The sequence below is a fragment of the Dreissena polymorpha genome, chromosome 1 (genome assembly GCF_020536995.1).
Source record: "Dreissena polymorpha isolate Duluth1 chromosome 1, UMN_Dpol_1.0, whole genome shotgun sequence".
Taxonomy (NCBI): domain Eukaryota; kingdom Metazoa; phylum Mollusca; class Bivalvia; order Myida; family Dreissenidae; genus Dreissena; species Dreissena polymorpha.
Window position 1 is genome coordinate 86,789,736 of NC_068355.1, and position 22,757 is coordinate 86,812,492.

The 22,757-nt window shown below is 38.2% G+C and overlaps 1 protein-coding gene across 1 annotated transcript; it reads right to left on the bottom strand.

Moving 5' to 3' along the window:
* Positions 1-290: 290 nt before the first annotated feature.
* Positions 291-11,213, bottom strand: LOC127839067 (selenoprotein M-like). Its single transcript, XM_052367237.1, has 4 exons — positions 11,047-11,213; positions 7,677-7,747; positions 5,826-5,904; positions 291-2,111 (listed from the first exon to the last, which is right to left on the bottom strand). Exons 1-4 carry the CDS (start codon positions 11,146-11,148, stop codon positions 1,968-1,970), a joined length of 396 nt encoding a protein of 131 aa, XP_052223197.1. The 5' UTR covers positions 11,149-11,213; the 3' UTR covers positions 291-1,967.
* Positions 11,214-22,757: the final 11,544 nt, after the last annotated feature.

Here is a 22,757-nt window from a genome sequence, read left to right on the forward strand (position 1 = left end):
GAATTTTATTTTTTAAGTGATTTGTTTAATTTGTTATGTTTGATATTTTATGGTTGATCAATTTCAGTTGAATTTACATGAATTATTAGATATGCGTTGCATTAGTCCCGAGTTCAAATTTCAACAAAATCCGCTCTAAAATAAGTAAGCTATATTGATTAAAATACGTGTTGCCTTACAAAAGTCTCCCAGTGTTTATAACATACTTCAGTCGTTACGTAAGTTCTACCCAGATATAGGGCTAACAATTGCACAACCTTTTGTTATGGAATTTCATAAAACAAAACAAATCCAGTTTACACATTTTATTATATAATAAATAAATCAGCTGCGCTCTGGGAAAACGGAACTTAATGCATGTGCGCAGTGTCCTTCCAGAGTAGCTTGCATGTGCGCAAAGTGTCCTTCCAGACTAGCTTGTTCAGTCTGCACAGCCTAAACAGGGATGACACTTGTCACATAGAGTGGATTTTTGGTTACAATAGACCTTCTTAAAACAAAAAAAATCATAAAAGCGTAAAGTGTCTACCCTGATTAGCCTGTGTGGACTGCACATGCTAATCTGGGAACGACACTTTACGCACATGCATTAAGCCCATTTTACCTAGAACAAGACTAAAATAAATTAAGACATGATAAGGATAACATTCCCCACCGGTAAGCCCCGGGCGCCGCAGTGAGCGTCAGGCAAGCAGAACATCCGTCTCCACCGCGAGAGCAGTTTCCGGTGGAGACTTCACAAATGCTCCCTGGCTGCTCCTGCATGGAGGCTCCCGAAGGTCAGCGGTGAGGGTCGAAGGGGGGGGGGGGGGGGGCTGGGGTTCATCAAACACCCAGCAGGGAGCATGGACAAGGCATTATGCGATATGTACTGCGCTTGAACGCAATTAACCGTACACACTGACATATATATAGTACATACAAGCATAACAACCGTACACACTGGCAAAACAATCTCGCTCTAGAAAGTTGTTATTGTTCGTTTAATTAGATTTTGTCGCTATTTTCAGTCAAATGACAATGGTCTGTTAACCAACTCACTTTACCTGGATAAGCTGGTTTAAGGGTACCCAATGTACATACTTGTGCCAGAAACTGACCTATTTAAATCAAAGGCAGGGGGGATGACCGCAGAAAGGATTTCAATACCTATTCCCACATTAGATAAGAGACTGAGACGCTTATAAGGCAAGGTATGCTCCTAAAATGCAACTAGTTACATTATGTTTAAACAAATGGATTAAGAAACAATGAAATAAAAAAAAATGTACATGTTATTAACATGGAACTTAATGTTGCTGTTGTGCAGTGAGATCCTCTGTTAAGACATAGAAAAAGTCTACGACAATATGATAACAAGACACAACAAGAGCACGGCATAATGTATACCAACACTCAGCTGCGGGTGCAGTTTTGAATAAATGAAAGCTTGTAAGAATATTTTTTTGAGGCCAGTTCCCTTGACCTTTGACCCCAAAATGGGTGTGGCGTGTAGAACTCATCAAGGTACATCTACATATGAAGTTTTAAAGTTGTAGGTGGAAGCACTTTGATTTTAGAGCCAATGTTCAAAAGGTTAACAAAATGTAAAGGTTTTAGCACAACGCCGGACGCCGAGCTGGCAATGACAAAACCTTCGATTTTCTCCGTAAACAGTCGAGCTAAAAATTATGTGAACATTCGTCTCAACATTAAGGTAACAAAATTTGTTGAAAAAAACTTAATCATATATTTTAATATGAATATTTACAGTAACAATGACTGAATCACTATCACAGTTTTATGAACATTTGAGTGTTTAACAAAAGTATATTAAAGTTCTTTTGTTTAAAACAACATAGAAGGCATAACTAGCTGTAAAAGCACAACATTTTTTCAAGAATAACAACTCCCCCGAAAAAAACATCCTCCCTAATAAAAACACACACACACACTATAACACATGCACATACAAAACAAGTCCCTCACTACAACTCGTCACGTGACTTGTACTTCAGACCAGACAACACTTCCGGCGCAAGCTCTTCATCCGGGTAACTCTTCTTGATGAAGCCTCGATCCAGCAGCAGCTGGTTGCACTCCTCGCGATTCAACTTTTCCAGGTCTACTTTCTATGCAAGAAAAATACACAATTTATATTGGATAAGTACCGGTATTAATTGTTTACATATTGTTAAACACATGTTATCAAGACCTCTCTGGGAAATCAGGGCTTAATGCATAAGCAGGAATTGTCATCCAAGATTATCCTGTGCAGTCCTCACATGCTCATGGGTGAATGTTGAAAATGTCTGAAAACCTGAAAATTTAGCTCGGGTCCAGGAGCTTCGCAAGGGCCTCCGGTCGGTCCAGGACACAGCCCCCTAAAGCTTCAGAAATTCAGCCCATTAGAAACCGAATTAATTAATAAACCTGCTACTTCAAATGACCATCTACTAATAGCAAAATCACATTTATTTTGAATTTAACAGAAATCGTTTACTAACAGTTGAAATTCATGGGCTTTAAGTTCCTTTAATTGCCCTTTTTTCTGGACGATTGATAACTTATTGTGTTTTTTTTTAAACACAAAAACACACACCAAGAATGTCAGTTTTTTATAGCCATCTGCACAATTGAATTGCATGTTCATCTATTTTAGCCAACTATTCCCATAGCTATTTATTCTTTACATCCTATTCTAGCACCTTTGAGCTCAATTTGGATCAAGAACTTTCATTTTTGATTTATTTTATATTGAAAGTTAACTGTTTTTATGTTAGCGCTAGTTGCTGTAAATGATTAAACAATGTTGTAAACGATTATCTCCCTTAATTTTCCGCACTGCTTACAATCTAAGGCCACGACTTTTTTTTTTGGTTTACAAAAATTATTTTGAAAATGGTCCATCGGGCGGTCGAAAAAAAAAAAACATCATTGGAAAAAAAAGTTAATGCTAATAACATCAGAACAAAGACAACATATCTTTTATAACCTTAACACAGAGACAAAAAATCAAATTATGCAATGAAACACATCTATATCTTCAAATGAAATGAGTCCTAACAGCACCTTATGTAACATCAGGCAATTTTAAACACTCCATTACATGACATGCGTTCTTCTCCCATTAAAACGAAAAACTGCGCTTCATTTCCATAATTGGATGCGCACCATTACGCAATGCGATGCCCGTTGCATAAATCTTATATAAGATAAACTACTCATACACAAATTACCCGGTATGTGTTTGCTCTTACTCGACTTATGAGATCGTACATGAAAAAAAAAATCGAGGTAGATCGATCCATGCGTCGTCGCGGTAATGTTTGTCAAAGTTGTTGTTGTCATGAAAACTCGTTGATTTACAACGCAAAACGTCTTATTTGAACTGACGCGAATTAATTTAATCATATTTGTCAACTTCGCTTTTGCTTTATTTTGATAATTTAATCCAAAGTTTAATGTTAGCAAGTGTTTTTTTTACTGGAATTGTAAACAAGGAGTCAGTTAAAGTCTTCCGAAAATGTGCAGTCTGTGTGAATTGACAGTTTGACGTCATCAAAGGAAAGCCGCTTTCTGTCGGAAGCAATAAAGCGACAAATTTCGCGCCGAAAAAATTGGCTTCCTTTGTCTAGCAATCAACATGCCGAACCAATTGCAATCCTCCAATTTAATAAAAGCACGTGCATAGCTCCGCCTTCGAATCTTTTGCAGAGAACGGAGGCGGAGTTAAACGGTTAATTGAGCTAGTGTTTTACACAAGTTGAGTTCCGATTTGCCGAAATTACTCGGCCCTAAGCATTGAAACGACAAATACATTTATCAATGATTTTCCGAGATATACCGATTTGTTCCGATTTCCAAACTTTCTGTACAGTTCCTATAAACTATGGCGGACGTGTTTACAAAATTCCTAAATACATATATCGTAAATAATGGCAGTGTTTTATTGGATTATTTATACTTATTATCAAATACTATCGGGTTTGTTTAATATAATTAACATGTTAAACAATATAGTTGCGTCACAGACACGGAAATAAATTTTGATGGGGTCGACATTTGACTGACGCTGATTTTCTTATTGTCTGTAATTTTTACCCGAAATAAATTTTGAGAAGTGCCCATAAAAGGACTGGTACATAATGTGTCACATTGAAAAATATCCCGATCTCTGCAATATATGTGAACCAATCGTTGATTGTACTTACTTGATTTTATTCGCAACCGTACTCAAACCGGATCGTTTTTTTATCATTTCGCTCATTTTGAAGTGCGGTCGGGAATAAAATATTTAAAAAAAGACGATTTTCCGCTTTTATTTTTTTTCCCATTTTCCAAAAATTAGGGTCGGCGGTTTTGTAAACCAAGAAATATAAAAGTCGTGGCCTAAGGAACAATAACTCTTTCTGGCACCTGCTTTTGTTCATTTGCCGAAAATGCCGCTCTTTCAACAAAACACATTCAGCAATATCAATTACAAAGCGTTTATTGGTATTTCTGTGTTTTTGTTGTTGTTGTTTAATTGAGTTATATAAACTGGCGCCTGCTATCAATAGGGTTGCCTACGCCCTCTCCTCAAATTTTCTCAATGGATTAAAGCGCGATATGGAAAAATGGCCTCAACGGTGATCCAAAAACCGGAATTTCTGTTCAACCCGGAAAACTTTCACCCATGCATGCTTGTTATGGACAACAAAACCCGCAAACAATAGTTTTCATTTAGAAAAAATGCACTTCAACAAAAAATTCCACCAAAGCCGAAAGTGTTGCCATGATCAGTATGTACAGACTGCACAGGCTAATCTTGGACAGCATTTTACGCACATGAATTAAGTCACATCTTCCCAGGGGAGGCTAATAAAGTTAAACACATGAGTCATGTTCTGAGAAAACTGGGCTTATTGCATGTGCATAAAGTGTCATTCCAGATTAGGGTGTGCAGTCCGCACAGGCTAATCAGGGACAACATTTTCAGCCTCAACTGGATTTTCATGTAGAAGAGACTTCCTTGAAACGAAAAATACCATTCAAGCGAAAAGTTTCGTCCCTGATTAGCCTGTGCGAATTGCACAGGCTTATCTGGGAAGACACTTTACGCACATGCATTAAGCCCCGTTTTCTCAGAACACGACTCACATGTTTACCAATGTATTAGAAGGTATGTGAAGTTAGTTATTCATTGATTTAGGATGATGTATTTAAAACGACTGTAGTGAAGGATCGGCATTTGTTACAGCACAAAGCCATAAACTTATTCAAAAGATGATATGATCTTATATAAATTGTGCTTAATTATAAATACAATTAATAAAAGTACTTTAAGACATACAGTAATTTTTCATAATTGTATATATTATCATGCACAACTTATATAAGAACATATCATCTTTTGGATTTGGAAATAAATTTGTACTTAAAGTTAACACAATTAATTTAACAATCTAATATGTGCTATTTAGTACCTTACTTTTCATGGGTAAAGTCAAAACAAACCCATAATTCAATAATGTGCACAGGGCTTGAAAAATGTGTGTTAAGTGACACCCCAGATTAGGCTGTGCAGTATGAATGTCTCTTCAGGGACAACACTTTCCACTTAAAGTTTTTTAGTTTCAAGCAAAAATCCAGCTAAGGAAATAGGCAGAAAATGTATTTCTTGATTAGCCTGTGTAGACTGCACAGGCTAATCAGGGACGACACTTTATGCATTAAGCTCTGTTTTCCAACAGCAAGGCATGTACAAACATAACATTGCAGATAATTGTATAAAACAATGTGGCCAGGTAATGAGTTCAGAAGGCTAAGCATGTGTTATTTGCGACTGCAAACAAAGTACGTACCTCGATCACATGACCGTCACTGGACAGGAACTGCAGGACTGGAGGAGCGCCACCCTTAGGTACAAACTTGACATCGTGACTGAGCAGGGGTCAAGGTCACATACAAAGTGCAAGGTCACATACATAATGTTATGTCACAACATACATACTGGGGACCTCACTTAATTTCCCCATCAAAAGCAAAGTGAAAATGGCTGTATGCAACCAGCATAAAATAAGAACAGCATTCGAGTAACTCCCAGTCTGTTTAGGTTTTATGCTGTTTGCTGCTCAACTGGGGTCCGTCTTATCAAAGATCGTAGGACAATGTTAACTTACGATTGAATTTTGTAATTATAAAATATACGTGATTATGATCTGTATGTTTCAAATATATAGGATACTTAACATCTACTTTGGAAATGAATGGAAATGTTCAACAAAAGTAATTATAAATGTGACGGTTACGTATATATGGCGCTTCGAAATATGCATCTTAAGGTGAGAAGGTCGTACGATGTTTGATAAGACGGGCTCCAGTATCTTAGGATTGGAAATGAATCCTTCAAAAATAAATCTAGTAAGAAAAGTCTAAAATTTAGAATAATTTTGGGAGTGTGTATTTTAGTATCTAAGGGTTAAGTCATATCAAATAAAAATAATGTAAAGTGCATATGAAAGGCCGTTTGAATATTAATGTAAAGATATAGTAATTTCAAAATATTATGAATCTACATTATGGGGGTAACAAAACTGTTCCATAAATAAAACAAGAGCACCGCATAACGGGTGCCACGCTCAGCTGCGAAAGCTTGTCAGACATTTTTTTTTCTAGAGGTCACAGTGACCTTGACCTTTGACCTAGTGACCCAAAATGGGTGTGGCGTGTAGAACTCATCAAGGTGCATCTACATATTAAGTTTCAAAGTTGTAGGTGGAAGAACTTTGATTTTAGAGCCAATATTAAGGTGTTAGCACGATGCCGGCGGACTGCGGACGGCGAGCAGGCTATGACAATACCGCAGGTTTTCTCCGAAAACAGATTCGCTAAAAACATTGGACAGTGCAGCATCTGAAAAGATCATGTGATTTCTTTTCTTTTCCTGTTTCAATGTTTTTATTCATTTGATAATACATGTACTGGGTATAAACACACAATTTACCAAGACATGATTGTACATATAATCATGTGAAATATTCTTAAAAATGCATCATGCTTACTCAATCTAATATCTTGTCCATCATTAAATAGCAGCCTAAGGACTGTACCAGGTAATTGTACATGCAAATAACAAATACATTACAGACATACTAAAGCCCTGAGGGACAAAACACAAATGTTAAGTTTTATAAATATACATGTATATGACAATGTCAACAGAAATATTTTCCACGCATTTTGGATTGCATTGATAGGTAAAGTATTATGGCCCAATGTTAATTTATAATGCCCTTTTAACTTTGTTAACACATCTGTATTTCAATTGAGGAAAAATCTTGAGGAAAATAGCAGGTGCTCCACCCTGATCCTTTTTATTTCCCAATTTTCAGACTGTAGATACATACATTTGAAAATATAATTAAATTTAATATATTTGACAAAAGTAATTTCGAGACTGTGCTTAAATACCAGTATAAGAAGTATGTTCGACAAAGCAAGTTATTGCATTTATCAATATATTAGAAAATTTCACCACCCAGACCCTAGATTTTTCAATTTTAATAATCTCCGTTTAGACAGAAAGTGTTGTCCCTGATAAGCCTGTGCATACTGCATGGGCTAATCTGTAATTTAACTTTAAGCACATGCATTATATATGCGCAGTTTACCCAGAATGCTGCACAATTGAGTGTTACATGACTGAAGGATACAACAGAGGGACGTCATCAAAGATGAACTTCTTGACCTCTGGTAGACGATTCAAACGTCACCCGGAGCAGCTCTGCAAACAGAAAATGTGTCTGAATTTGGAAATCATGTTCACAAATGCCCAACATATAGCAGTCTTATTGCATGTGCTGCAAGGACATACAATTTTACTCATAAAACATAGCAGCCTAACAAACACTTTACCACTCTGATATGCATGTTGATGTAGTTTAATCCCTTTGAAAATCAAATGCAATCAGTGATTTTTTCGCTTTATATTTTACAGCCTGTGCCTTTCTACTTGGGAAAAAAAGCTCGATAGACAATGAAACTGGGAAAAATTAAACATGTTATAATGTTAAATATGATTATAAATAACTGTATACCAATTGTTTATAAGTGCATGCTTAGCTGCTTTCTGAAACTTATATTATAAAGTGATAGGGAATAAAATTGCTGTATAATAAACTTAATAAACCAGAAATTTAGTTAATTGGAAAAGTGTATTATATTTTGGGGGAAATTTTGATCAGAAAATTGGGGAAAATGTTTTGGTATTGAGAAAGAGGCTGTAAGAGGCTGTAATTTTGGGCAAAAAATCACTGTCAATTAAAGACCTTTTTTTAATAATTAAAGTTTTAAATGCTTCATTTCCAACCTACTGTACTGATGAGCAGCAAACAGCATAGAACCTGAACAGACTGCAAGTGACTCACAGGCTGTTCTGGTTTTATGCTTGTTGCATAAATTATCTTCTTTTTTCGTTTTGCGTCTGAGCTGGAAAGGGCTTAGAGGCCATAGGCTCCTGGAATCATGTTCATTTATATGACTGCTTTATAAATTTATAACAGATATAGAGATACAAAAATTGACCAAGCATTTAATGGTTTTAACTATTTTCCTATGATGCTCACTCAAAAACTGGAGCGTAAAGACAGCAAAATTGATTGCAATGAATCAGTTTTCTTCAACCTGTTGCTAAATCTTTTAAAATCCATAAATGTAGATCAATGCAACTGCACATTTAATTCATATCCTATAATTGGAAGTTGTTTTCTGTGAAACACACATACTTATTCTAAACACAAATACTTTGAACAATGAAAATTAAACCTTTCTTATCAGATATTGTTATAGTCAAAAGTTTATATTAGGCTACTGTTTCAAAACATTTATTATTTAGTCCAAAGTCTTCACAAAATTATCTGCCAGGTTTTATGACTGATCATGTTGTAAAACGCAGATAGGTTGTTTTCTGATGTAGTGATTTAAGGTCACTTCCAACAGCCTTGCTGTAGAGCTAGCTTTTCAGCGTTGTGGAACTTAAAGTGGGGTGCGCCCTTAAAGTGTCTGACTACCACTCTGGAGGTCGTGGGTTAGATCCCCCATTGGAGCTCAGTATTTTTTACAATACTGATAAAAATGCAAGTGTCCGAAAATTGAGATTCATTTATTATTAGAGAAGTTCATGGTATCCAAAACATAGGGACCGTTAAGTAAAAATATTATGTTATACTACATATATATACAAGGGATACAACTGTGAAAATTCCTGCACACAACCATGGTGTAAACAATAGCGAAAAATTTGCTTCCAAATGCAATAAATACACCAATTAAACTGTATTACAACAGCCAAGACATTTATCTTTCAGAAAATAATACACTTGGCAATAAAGTACAAGCTTTTCATTGAACTAAGAGAGAAAGTTTCATTCAAAATGCTCAAAAATCCTTACTTGGACACAAGTGTGCACAGCTGAAAACTGAGAATTCTAGAAGTAATTTTCGTATTCCTTTGTTATAAAGCTCTTTTGCTGGTACATATTCCTTGGATAGTTTTTTTTCATAGTGAAATAGAACATAGTTACTATTTAGTGAGCATATTTTGCTAGAAATTCATATCAATCTGCTTCAATTTCACAATGACAATATTTTACTTTCATTTTGGATAGTTCACATGTATTTCTAACATGCGATTTGATTGGTTGAAATTCCACTGCAGTAATAAATCCAGCCATTCACGTTCCACGTAACATTACCTGACAAATTGCATACAAATCCTTGAAGATGGTAGAAATGTAAACAAATTTAATATTTACGGTGTTTTACATATATGCAGTTACATGCAATTATGGAAGGTGTCTACTTTGATTAATAAAGTGTCTATGGATAATAAAACAAGGTAAAATTTGCTCAACTTCTCTGTAATTATTTAATTATGAAACAAAATGTGTCAAAGTGGGTGTGCACACTAGTCAATATAAATTGCCGCCTAAGAGTCTTTTGATGATTTTTGCTTTGGCAGACTCTTGGCGTCAATAGTCCACTCTCATCTTTTTAATAGCGAGAGTTTTCCTTCTTTGTCTATATTGATGCGCAAGGAATTTGGTGCGCAACATTCAAGCCCCGATATCAGACAGTTAATATCAACGGATTGCAATAATATTTACATACCTGTGTAGATAATTCATTTCTCAATAATGTTCCGTAAGAATTATGTAATGACTCTTTCAATTTTGCACGCCTGACCAATTTAAATCAACACACTACTCACATTTTCAATTCCTATCGCTGTGCCCGCTGTATACGGCAGGTAGATTTTAATCGATAACGCAGCCTATTACACCGTAATGCCTTCTTCTGATTGGTTGATATTTAAATATTTCATAACATGGCGAGAGGTCAGTGATTGTATTGCGATTTAAGCAGAAGTTTAACTGAAACAAATTATGCCTTTTAGCTTCAATTCGACGCTATTTGAGGTAATAATGGACTAATTAACTAAAACTTTTTGAGTTGGTAATGTTATTTTGCAATTTTAAGCATATTGATATAATAGTATTGTATTTATTTTTCGTAATGGTTTTTGCAGACCGGAATTTCAGCGTTCAGATTTATTCTGAACGCAAATTATTTCAGCTAGTGTGCACACCAGTGTCGCATTTCGAAAATTTTACCGTTTTTCATGAAACTTTCGTTTCAAACACAACTATGAACACTTTTACTGCTATAAACGTAGTTATTATCTGATAGATAAATGTCTGAGCTGTTGTTATACAGTTTTTTGGTGTAAGTATTGCTTTTGGAAGCGATTTTTTTGCTATTGTTCAGACCATGATGTTGTGCAGGAAATTTGACAGTTGTATCCCTTGTATATATGTATATAGTATAATAGAGTATTTTTTACCTAACGATCCCTGTGATCCAAAATAGTGAAGTACATGATATTAATTATTTTTGGTTAAAAGTGTGTCCGAAAAATTAGAGTGTCCGAAAACTAAACAGTTATTACGGTAATTTAAATAAACCGGTTGTATACATTCATGTTTATTAAAGACATGGAATAACGATAAAAACACATTCACCAACCTCAACAATAGCGCTTGCTACGGACGGAGTGGCGTCATCATCAGCATTAGAAACACCAATTCCGACAATCAGTAACAACGTCAGCACTTCTAGCCGGATCATTTTGAATGAGTACGAGATGCTCGCGGGCTGACTCGATACCGCAACCTGCCACGTCGCAGTACTTTAAACGAACACACGTTGACGAATAATCGATACGCATTAACGTAGTATTTCTTTATAAACGATGTAAATTATTGACATAAAGACGGGCTATTATATGTAACAGGTTTTGTCTGCTTATGTTCAAGCTTTCGCATATTTTGTACATTAAAGGTGTGTGTCGACGATGCATATTTTGTTCCTCATACACTTAAGAAGTTATAAGTTGTTTGATTATGTGTAGCTGTCGTTTTTCAACGAACAGTAAAGTAAATGATTATTTATAGTGACCACACATTGACAAATGGCGATATACGTCAAGACTGGATTTCGGTCCAGAAGAGACGTTCTTCAGACAAAAACTTATATTAAAGAGGAAAGAGTCGTCCATGATTAGCATGCGCGGACGACACAGGCTAACATGGGACGACACAGGCTAATATGGGACGACACAGGCTAATATGGGACGACACAGGCTAATATGGGACGACACGGGCTAATATGGGATTACACTTAAGGCACATGCAATAAGCATAGTTTTCTCAGAACCAGGCCCTTATAAAGTTTATACCATAGACTGTCGGCTAACTTAGCATAACTACACAACTCATGAACAATCGTTGCTTCTTTCTCTTCCATCCACATTTCGACAGTGGTTTCAGTTTTGTCACGATGTACTTGTTGACGATGAAGCCAAACTGAATGAACCGGCCCAGGAATCACCATAGTTCGAGCTCAGTCGATCCTTCAAAAGCACTGACGAGGGTCTTGAAGGAGCGTCTGCGTGTATGCAGGTCGTCGCCTCTCGCGCTTTCCATCTAATAACACACACTGAATGCAGTTTCTTTTCGTTTGGCATGGCAGCTCGACTTTATTCATCAACTTCATTAGAATCTATTTGCATATTGCGAAGCGTTTTGTCGAAAACTTGAATGGCATGCGATTTCGTAACTGTTCTCCTGATATGTCTGACCATTGGCACATCGAACGAATGTTTAAACCTCGACGATAAGTTCCGCAAATTATCGAACGTGGGCCTCTAACTCTACAAGACGTGGCCGCGGGATTTCTTTATGTCTGCGTCTGCTGAACGTAGCTGTTCATGTCAGGACTCGCACAGTGACAATCGAGATACATCGACTTTGTCTGTAATCCTCCGTAAAAAAAAGTTGTGCAATAAATAGTCAGCTGATCCAAAACGGCACACTGAGTGATTCGCGGAAAATTCAGAGAAACTGATTACGCTTTCTGTAATACTTAACGAGGTGCTGAACTTTTACAATGTCGAGTCCAATCGATATTTCTTCCATTGTATAAACATCTGTATACTCGTCGGCCATGTACTCCAAATGGGTGATTTGTTGCAACATACAGCGATATATTGCTTGATTTGGTCACCGCATATGCTGATAACATGTGTATCTCCTTCTGAATGTTACGTGTGCCTGGTTGTAGTGTACGTATGCATTTCCCAGATGAGTCTGCATTAACCCATTTATTTCTAGCGTCTAGAAAAAAGGCCTCGGCAAACAGCGTAGACCCAGATGCGACGCCGAATGATGCGGCGTCTCATCAGGGTCTGCGCTGTTTGCTTAAAGGAATTTCTGTAAGAAATATTCTAAATATATAAATAAATATTATAGACATCCCTTATTTTGGAAATACATTTATCAATTTAGAAGGATGAGAGAGTCCACTAGGCATAAATGGGTTAACGCATAATGCTGAGTATGAAAATCGAGTAAGCAATAATATTTCCCCGTTCTTCCTCGTGCCCTTGTGTTGGTAGGTTTCTAACGCAACCGTCTTCTTAATTGCTTTCAGTATTTTATTAGCTTTATCTTAGTAGAAGGGTATTGGAGGGGGAAAATACTTTTAAAGAAATGTAAATGAATTCACCGGACTGGTTTTCTGGATTTTTGTTCGGATGACTCTTAAATGTCTTTGCAAAAAAATGGCATGACTAAAAAGCTGCCAAGCCCACATAATGAGGCAGAGAAAGACGGGTGTTTTCCAATTGCTGCTGTCTCATTGGGTCACGTGGTACGCGGGGCGAAGGGGTAACGTGAAATGTGCGGGCGAATGAAATGTGGGAGGCGAATGGGGCAACGTGAAATGTGTGTGTGTTGGGGGGAATGTGTTTACGTGGAATGTGGGAGGCGAAGGGGTCACGTGGAATGTGAGAGGCGAAAGGGTATAACTTTGTATGGTGTGGGCAATTTATCATTCAGGCATAGATAGGCTGCATTTGATAGATGGCCATGGTATCACTAACCTAGAGGCTAAAATGATATGGGATTTCGTCTGACAATATTGTAGCGTCGTCTATAAGTAAACTTGACAGAATAACTATAGAAATTACGACGACGCCTTATCAGAATACGGTGTCGTCCATTTTGGTGTTACACTTACCAGCCCCCGTTAGATTTTTCGTCAGTTTCTTAGGCGAACATTGATCCATTTTATAAACATAATCAAAATTTACGGGACAAATTACCAACAGCACGTCGACGTGGAATGTTTGTTTATTTTCCTGTCAAACAACTTACTATACAATTGAATAATAAAAAGTTACGGGAGCTCGAGTGACTGGCTTCGAAGTGCATCTCAAGAACTACCGGTAGTATCGACATCAATAAACGTGTTGAACCAAAACATTTCAAAAGTAAGAGCAATGCTCAGTTACGTTTAGTGGCGTGATTCAAATATCAAAAGCGTGATTCTCGCGCTTAAATCGTGAGAATCGACAGGTCCGTGGCTGCTATTTTCTTACCGATGTTGCCCTGGCCTGTCATGGCTGACGCCACCGACGTATTGTTCGCATTAGTTTTACCAGCGAAAAGATAACATGGTCCGCAGAAGACACGGTTTGCAGCTTTGGCAATGCGAAGCGGACCATACCATGCCTCGCCCGTTGTAGTTTTCCGCCTCCCATGCGAAGCCAGTGGTAGCTTTTGATTCAATAAAACATACAAGCAAATGGACCGCACTCTTGGAAAACCGGGCTTTATGCATGTGCATAAAGTGTCGTCCCAAATTAGCCTGTGAAGTCCGCACAAGCCAATCAGGAACGACCCTTTCCGCTTTTATTAATTGAAAAAGAAAATCCAATCTAGACGGAAAGTGTCGTCCCTGATTGGCCTGTGCGGATTCAAAGACTAATCTGTGACAGCACTTTACGCACATGCATTTAGCCCGGATTTGACAATAAGCTTACAGGACCAGGACAAGGCAAAACATCAACTTATAATACTACATAAAATAACTTACCTTGAATAACACTTCAAGTATGGATAGTTGACCAACTACAAATGATGTGATAAGTACTTAAATGAACTCGAATTAAAAAATATGCTGTATAAATATTAATAAACAAACCAACAAAAACAAACAAAATACTGGTAGACGCTGATCCCTTGAAATCGTTTTTACATGTAGCTATTGAATTGATTCTTTACTTATTTGTGGAATCGATTTATATCACGTCGCAATGTCTTGCTGATGCAATTCTTTGAAAGGGAGTTTGAACGTCGCCCATACATTCAAAGTAAACGTCGACTTAGGTGACCTTAAAGTTTTGACTACCGGAAAGATTCATACGCGTGGCAATCCATCTCTTTTTTACAAATTTGCAGACATATGCGCCTCGCTCGCGGGGAACTGGGTTAAATGCAATTGCGTAAAGTATCGTCCCAGATTAGCCCATGCAGTCCGCGCAAGCTATTCAGTGACGTAACTCCGCTTCAATGGATTTTTTAAAAAGAAGTCCATACTAAACGAAAATCGTTTCCAGGCGGAAAGAGTCGTCCCTGATTTACCTGTGTGAACTGCACGTGCATTAAGAGTCGTCCCTGATTTACCTGTGTGGACTGCACGTGCATTAAGCACCGTTTCCCAGAGCGAGACTCATATGTAACAGGTAATTAAAAAAACGCCAGCGATCAAATGTACAAGTAATAGTATTCAACACCAAAATGCCAGATTCCTAGCTTTGAACGCGAAGCGCTACCATTATATCTTCGCTTTTCACCTGGGTAACGGATGCTGCGTGGTAATACGTTTTACTGAATTGCTGTTTGAAGTACCGGAGAACTCGAGTGGATACGAACAGTTTCTTTATACAATATCCTTCACAAAAAGCACGAAGTGAAACATTGAGCGCGTTCAGCATACTAACTCGAGCTAAAACGAGTTAACCCGGGCCATGCTCGAGTACTACTCGTGTTACCCTGATTATGGTGCGCGAGTCGCTTTATTGCTACCCACCTCACGGAGCCGGGTAAGACTGTCCGAATATATTTTGTTCCATTCCTCTGTTTCACACGGGTGTATCAAGATTCGTGCGCACACATGGGCCATATGGTTTGTAGCTGCATATTTAACTGGTCTAGCGACTGCAGGGTTGTGGCCTCGTGATTATCGGAACATTCATGTCCATTTTTATTTCTACTTGGTTACTACATGTTGGTACGTAGTCTCTTATATAAGTGTATTAATAAAACTATCGTATGTCAAAGTCAAACCGACCAGATGCGAAGACAGATGGGTGCTTGGTCAGTCGTCATTTATGTAAATAGTATCTCGCTTGTGACGGAGTAACGTATACATACATAACCATGTTAAAGTCATATATACATGTAAATTCATATGATACTTCATTTTGTTGATGTGTTGTATTTAGTCTAGAGGAGTTCAGACAGCAGTGGAGTTTCGGAGTTTGTTTTACATTTACGCGGCCCCTCATATGAGGGGTCCGTGAAAATCGCTAGTCTGACTAAAAATAACTTGGAAAGTATCGTCTTAATGAACTGAATACAATGACTGAACAGTTGTTGGCGATGTAAGCGTCTTTCTTGAATGGCTTACTAAGTACCAATATAATTCAATGTTACACACTACAAAGGGCATTTTTAGCGGTCTTAGTACTATCTTCCATTTCATGGCACCCACCAAACCACTTACATACACCCCCACCCACTCACATACCTCCCATTCACACACAAACACACCAACCATTCACACACAAACACCCCATCCCTCCAAACACAAACACCTCACCCCTTCACACACAATCACTCCACCCATTCACATACAAACACTCCACCCATTCACACACAAGCCCCCACACATTCACACACAAACATTCAACCATTTCACACACAAACACCCCTCCCATTTATACACAAACATTCCACACATGCACACACAAACACCCCACCCATTCACACACAAACACCCCAACCCCTCAAACACCCCACTTATTCACACACAAACATCCCACCCATTCACACACTAACATCCCATCCATTCACAAACACAAATCCCACCCATTCACACAAAAACATCCCACCCATTCATACACAAGCACCCAGCCATTCACACACAAAAATCCCACCAATTTATACACAAACATTCCACCCATTAACACCCAACTCATTCACACACAAGCATCCCACCCATTCACAAATAAACATCCCACCATTCACACACAAGCACCCCATCTATTCACACACAAACATCCACCCATTCACACACAAGCACCCCACCCATTCACACACAAACACCCAACCCTTCAAACACCAACACCCCACCCCTTCAAACACATACACCCCACCCCTTCAAACACAAACACCCCACCCATTGACACACAAATACCTCACCCATTCACACACAAGCACCCCACCCATTAACACACAAACACACCACCCATTCACACACAAAAACCCCACCCATTCAGTAACAAACAGGCCACCTACTCACACATCCACAAACACCCTACCCACTCACTAACAATTACCCCATCCATTCACGCATAGTGACATTCACCCCACCTCTTCCAACACAACCCCTGACGGGTCCAAAACTAAATTCATTTCCAGCATTATCATAGTGGATTGGGTTTGGGGATAACAACTTCAATACAAAAGTAGAATTCCTTATATTTATTATGCTAAGTACTATAGTATTAGACTTTAAAACATAATACAACCAACATATCTAAGTTTTACATATATACAACCATTGAAGATGACAAGTTACTTAGCTTGAAAATACCCCGAAGACTGATTGATTTGAGACTTGCTCTGGAAAAGGTTTAATGCATGTGCATAAAGAGTTGTCCAAGATTAGCCTGTGCAGTCTGCGTCGGCTATACTGGGAAGACTCTTTCCATCTTAACTGGATTTTTTACAAAGAGAAGACTTTATTTAAAAGAAAAATAGGATAAATCTGAAAGTGTCGTCCCTGATTTGCATGGGCAGACAGGACAAGATAATCTGGGACGACGCTTTTCACACATGTTTTAAGCCATATTTTCCTAGTGCCCAGCTCATTTGTAAATCAAAGCAATTAAATGAGATTCACATGCTTTACAAAAAGTAAGAATAGAAAATAGTGAAACAATGATTTTGAAGGTTTCAAAGACATTTAAACAGAAACGTTCTTTTGTAGAGTTTAACCTTATTGACTAGTGACATTTATGAAGAAGGTTTCAAAGCAAACCATCCAAACAATTAATGAATTATGAGACACTACGCTGTCATACGTTTTTGACACAATGGTAACTAATGCCTAATGGTAACTCATACATATTAAAATAACAAACACAAACAACAGCCATCTAACAACATACTAAATGACATGAAATAACTTTATATTGCAAGTAGACATACATGAATATGCACTGAACATCGCCGATGAAGTACGTTAAATGAGAGACATTCACAGGCACAGCATGTATGAACAATGCACAGTTTAAACAAATGCAAGCAATTCATAAACATGTGCTTCTTTCAATGATATTGTCTTCTCAACAAGAAAACATTACAAAGTACAATTTTTGTACAAGGTAGGTCTATCAACTGTCAGATTCACAATGAAAAAAAGGTTTATGCATTGTACGTTGCAGCATGATAAACAGATAATGTATAAAAACAAAACAAACAAGAGCTGTCTGTAGACAGCGCGCTCTACTTTACGAGTGCTTGACAGTATAACGTAAGCCATCATGTGGAAATTGTTCATATTCAATAAGGTCAAGGTAATATAGTCATGTTCTAACTGGAAGAGGACCATAATTGAAACATATTGATTGCTTATGTTTTAAAGAAGTGGTACATTATAGACGATTCTGAGATCAGGTATAATTTCCACAATATATTGAACATTCGTAAAGACATAAAACAAACTTATAAGATTATATTTCAAGTTTGATAGCAATAGCTTGGGTGGGATGTTTGGACGGTCTTTCAATAATAAAATAATAATAATTTTTTTACCATATTTAAAAAAATACTTCCTTTGTGTATGTGTGGGGGGGGGGGGGTGGACATGGGTAATAATGTGGGGGGGGGGGGGGTCATTTATTAGATGATATTTAAACAAGGGCTGTTTGTAAAACATGCATGCCCCCCATATGGGCTGTCCGTTGTACTGGCAGCCATTGTGTGAATACGACTTTTGTCACTGTGACCTTGACCTTTGACCTAGTGACCTGAAAATCAATAGGGGTCATCTGCAAGTCACGATCAATCTACCTATGAAGTTTCATGATCCTAGGCATATGCGTTCTTGAGTTATCATCCGAAAATCATTTTACAATTTCGGGTCACCGTGACCTTGACCTTTGACCTAGTGACCTGAAAATCAATAGGGGTCATCTGCGAGTCATGATCAATCTACCTATAAAGTTTCATGATCCTAGGCATATGCGTTCTTGAATTATCATCCAAAAATCATTTTATTATTTCGGGTCACCGTGACCTGACCTTTGACCTAGTGACCTCAAAATTAATAGGAGTCATCTGCGAGTCATGATCAATCTACCCATGAAGTTTCATGATCCTAGGCGTATGCGTTCTTGAGTTATCATCCGGAAACCATTTTACTATTTCAGGTCCTAGTGACCTCAAAATCAATATGGGTCATCTGCAAGTCATGTTCAATGTACCTATGAAGTTTCATGATCCTAGGCCCAAGCGTTCTTGAGTTATCGTCTGACAACCACCTGGTGGACCGACCGACCGACCTACCGACCGACATGAGCAAAGCAATATACCCCCTCTTCTTCGAAGGGGGGCATAAAAATAAGACAACAAAAAAAGGGAAAAAAACATTATTTTTTTTTTTTGGGGGGGGGGGGGGGGGGAGGGAGGGGGGAGATTCTGGGATGGGGCGTGGGGGATGGTTTGGGTGGAGTCCATTGTGGTATGTCAGGTAAGTGTTGTTTTGTCAAAAAATGAATCAAATCTGATCCTAAATAAAGAAGTTATGGTAATTTAAGCAAATTTTTTTTGAGATTCAAGGTCATTCAAAAGGCAAGGTCAAATTCAACTTGCCAGGTACAGTACCCTCATGCTAGTAAGAAAATATTTGAAGTTTGAAAGCAATAGCCTTGATACTTTTGAAGTAAAGTGCATCTAAACACAAAATTTAACAAAATATTCAAAGTTACTAAGTCAAAAAAGGGTCATAATTCCGTCAAAATGACAACCAGAGTTATGCAACTTGTCCTGTACAGTCCCCTTATGATAGTTAGCGAGTATTCCAAGTCAGAAAGCAATAGCTATTATACTTCAGGAGTAAAATGGACCAAAACACAAAACTTAACCAAATTTTGAATTATCTAAGTACAAAAGGGACCATAATTCTGTCAAAATGCCAGTCAGATTTACATTACTTCGCCTGCACAATCCCCTTATGATAGTTAGTAAGTGTTGCAAGTATTAAAGCAATAGCTTTAATACTTTAGGAATAAAGTGGACCTAAACACAAAACTTATCAACATTTTCAATTTTCCAAGTATAAAAAAGGGGCATAACAATTGGGAAGCTTAAACATGGTATTCAAACTTAGCATTCCACTAATGAGACCTTGTTTTGGTCCACCCGACATTAAATTATTTGCTTTGTATATAAACATGCATGAATAAGAACATGGTCTAAAATGGTTTGAACATAGGAAATATAAAACAGAACATAATATATGCAACAAACCTGTTCATTTTAAGTAAAGGTATAGCAGCATCCAAAAAAGCACAAATAATGCTCTGAATTAAGAAAAGTATTCAAATAAAGTATGTAGCTACACATTTTACTTTCATGAAATATACACCATTTTCTATTTGTCAGACACATCATGTAACTGTGTGGTGACAGGAGTCCTACTGTCTGGTACAATTGCTTAACAATTTCCATACAACTATACAATTGCACCAAGATAGCTATTACTTGTTTAGTGGTTCACATAGTCCTGCGCTATCTTACTTATTCCTGGTATAACTCTAGGTCTTCTAAACTGTCTTCCGAGCCCCCATTCCTATGATGACTGGTTTCCCTCTCATTTCTGTGATCACTGGTCCCCCCTCTTATTCCTGTGATTACCAGTTCCCTATCATTCCTGTGATGACTGGTCCCCCCTAATTCCTATGATAACTGGTCCCCCTCTTATTCCTGTGATGACTGGTTCCCCCTGTTATTCCTGTAATGACTGGTTCCCCTCTTATTCCTGTGATGACTGGTTCCCCAATCATTCCTGTGATGATTGAGACTCACGAGACTGGGCAGTGACAGACCATTTCTGTTATGGCTGTGCCCCCCACCCCCTCATTCCTATGATAACTTCCCCCCCCCCTCATTGCTGTGATGACTGGTTAATTTTTTATTCCTATTATGACTGGTCCCCCCTAATTCCTGTGTTGACTGCCCCCCCCCCCCCCCTCCTGTCCCTGTAATGACTGGTCCCCCTCAATCCTGTAATGACCCCCCCCCTCATTCCTATGATGACTGGTCCCACCACTTCACTCTGCCTTTTCCTTCATTCATTGGATGACTGGTTTTCCCTCTTATTCCTGTGATGACTGGTTCCCATTCCTTTGATGACTGGTTCCCCCCTTATTCATGTGATGTTTGCGGCTCGGGAGACTGGACAGTGGCTGACCTTGCATACTCCAGGACTCGTTCTATGTCTTGCAGCTCTCTGTCTATATCCAGGTCTCCTACACTTAAACCCTGTGAATCCTGCACCTCAGCCTCACTAATTTCAGAGCTCACTGAAGACTGTCTTACTGTCTCCACACCAGACCCACTGCCTGCGTTCTTCACAAAACTACTGTGGTCCTGCTGCGGTTGTCTAATAGCCCCTGCAGTTCTGGAGGTATTTTTGTGTGTTGGGGGGAATGTGTTTACGTGGAATGTGGGAGGCGAAGGGGTCACGTGGAATGTGAGAGTCGAAAGGGTATAACTTTGTATGGTGTGGGCAATTTATCATTCAGGCATAGATAGGCTGCATTTGATAGATGGCCATGGTATCACTAACCTAGAGGCTAAAATGATATGGGATTTCGTCTGACAATATTGTAGCGTCGTCTATAAGTAAACTTGACAGAATAACTATAGAAATTACGACGACGCCTTATCAGAATACGGTGTCGTCCATTTTGGTGTTACACTTACCAGCCCCCGTTAGATTTTTCGTCAGTTTCTTAGGCGAACATTGATCCATTTTATAAACATAAACAAAATTTACGGGACAAATCACCAACAGCACGTCGACGTGGAATGTTTGTTTATTTTCCTGTCAAACAACTTACTATACAATTGAATAATAAAAAGTTACGGGAGCTCGAGTGACTGGCTTCGAAGTGCATCTCAAGAACTACCGGTAGTATCGACATCAATAAACGTGTTGAACCAAAACATTTCAAAAGTTAGAGAAATGCTCAGTTACGTTTAGTGGCGTGATTCAAATATCAAAAGCGTGATTTTCGCGCTTAAATCGTGAGAATCGACAGGTCCGTGGCTGCTATTTTCTTACCGATGTTGCCCTGGCCTGTCATGGCTGACGCCACCGACGTATTGTTCGCATTAGTTTTACCAGCGAAAAGATAACATGGACCGCAGAAGACACGGTTTGCAGCTTTGGCAATGCGAAGCCAGTGGTAGCTTTTGATTCAATAAAACATACAAGCAAATGGACCGCACTCTTGGAAAACCGGGCTTAATGCATGTGCATAAAGTGTCGTCCCAAATTAGCCTGTGAAGTCCGCACAAGCCAATCAGGAACGACCCTTTCCGCTTTTATTAATTGTTTTCGTTAAAGTGTTTTCAAAAAGAAAATCCAATCTAGACGGAAAGTGTCGTCCCTGATTGGCCTGTGCGGATTCAAAGACTAATCTGTGACAGCACTTTACGCACATGCATTTAGCCCGGATTTGACAATAAGCTTACAGGACCATGACAAGGCAAAACATCAACTTATAATACTACATAAAATAACTTACCTTGAATAACACTTCAAGTACGGATAATTGACCAACTACAAATGATGTGATAAGTACTTAAATGAACTCGAATTAAAAAATATGCTGTATAAATATTAATAAACAAACCAACAAAAACAAACAAAATACTGGTAGACGCTGATCCCTTGAAATCGTTTTTACATGTAGCTATTGAATTGATTCTTTACTTATTTGTGGAATCGATTTATATCACGTCGCAATGTCTTGCTGATGCAATTCTTTGAAAGGGAGTTTGAACGTCGCCCATACATTCAAAGTAAACGTCGACTTA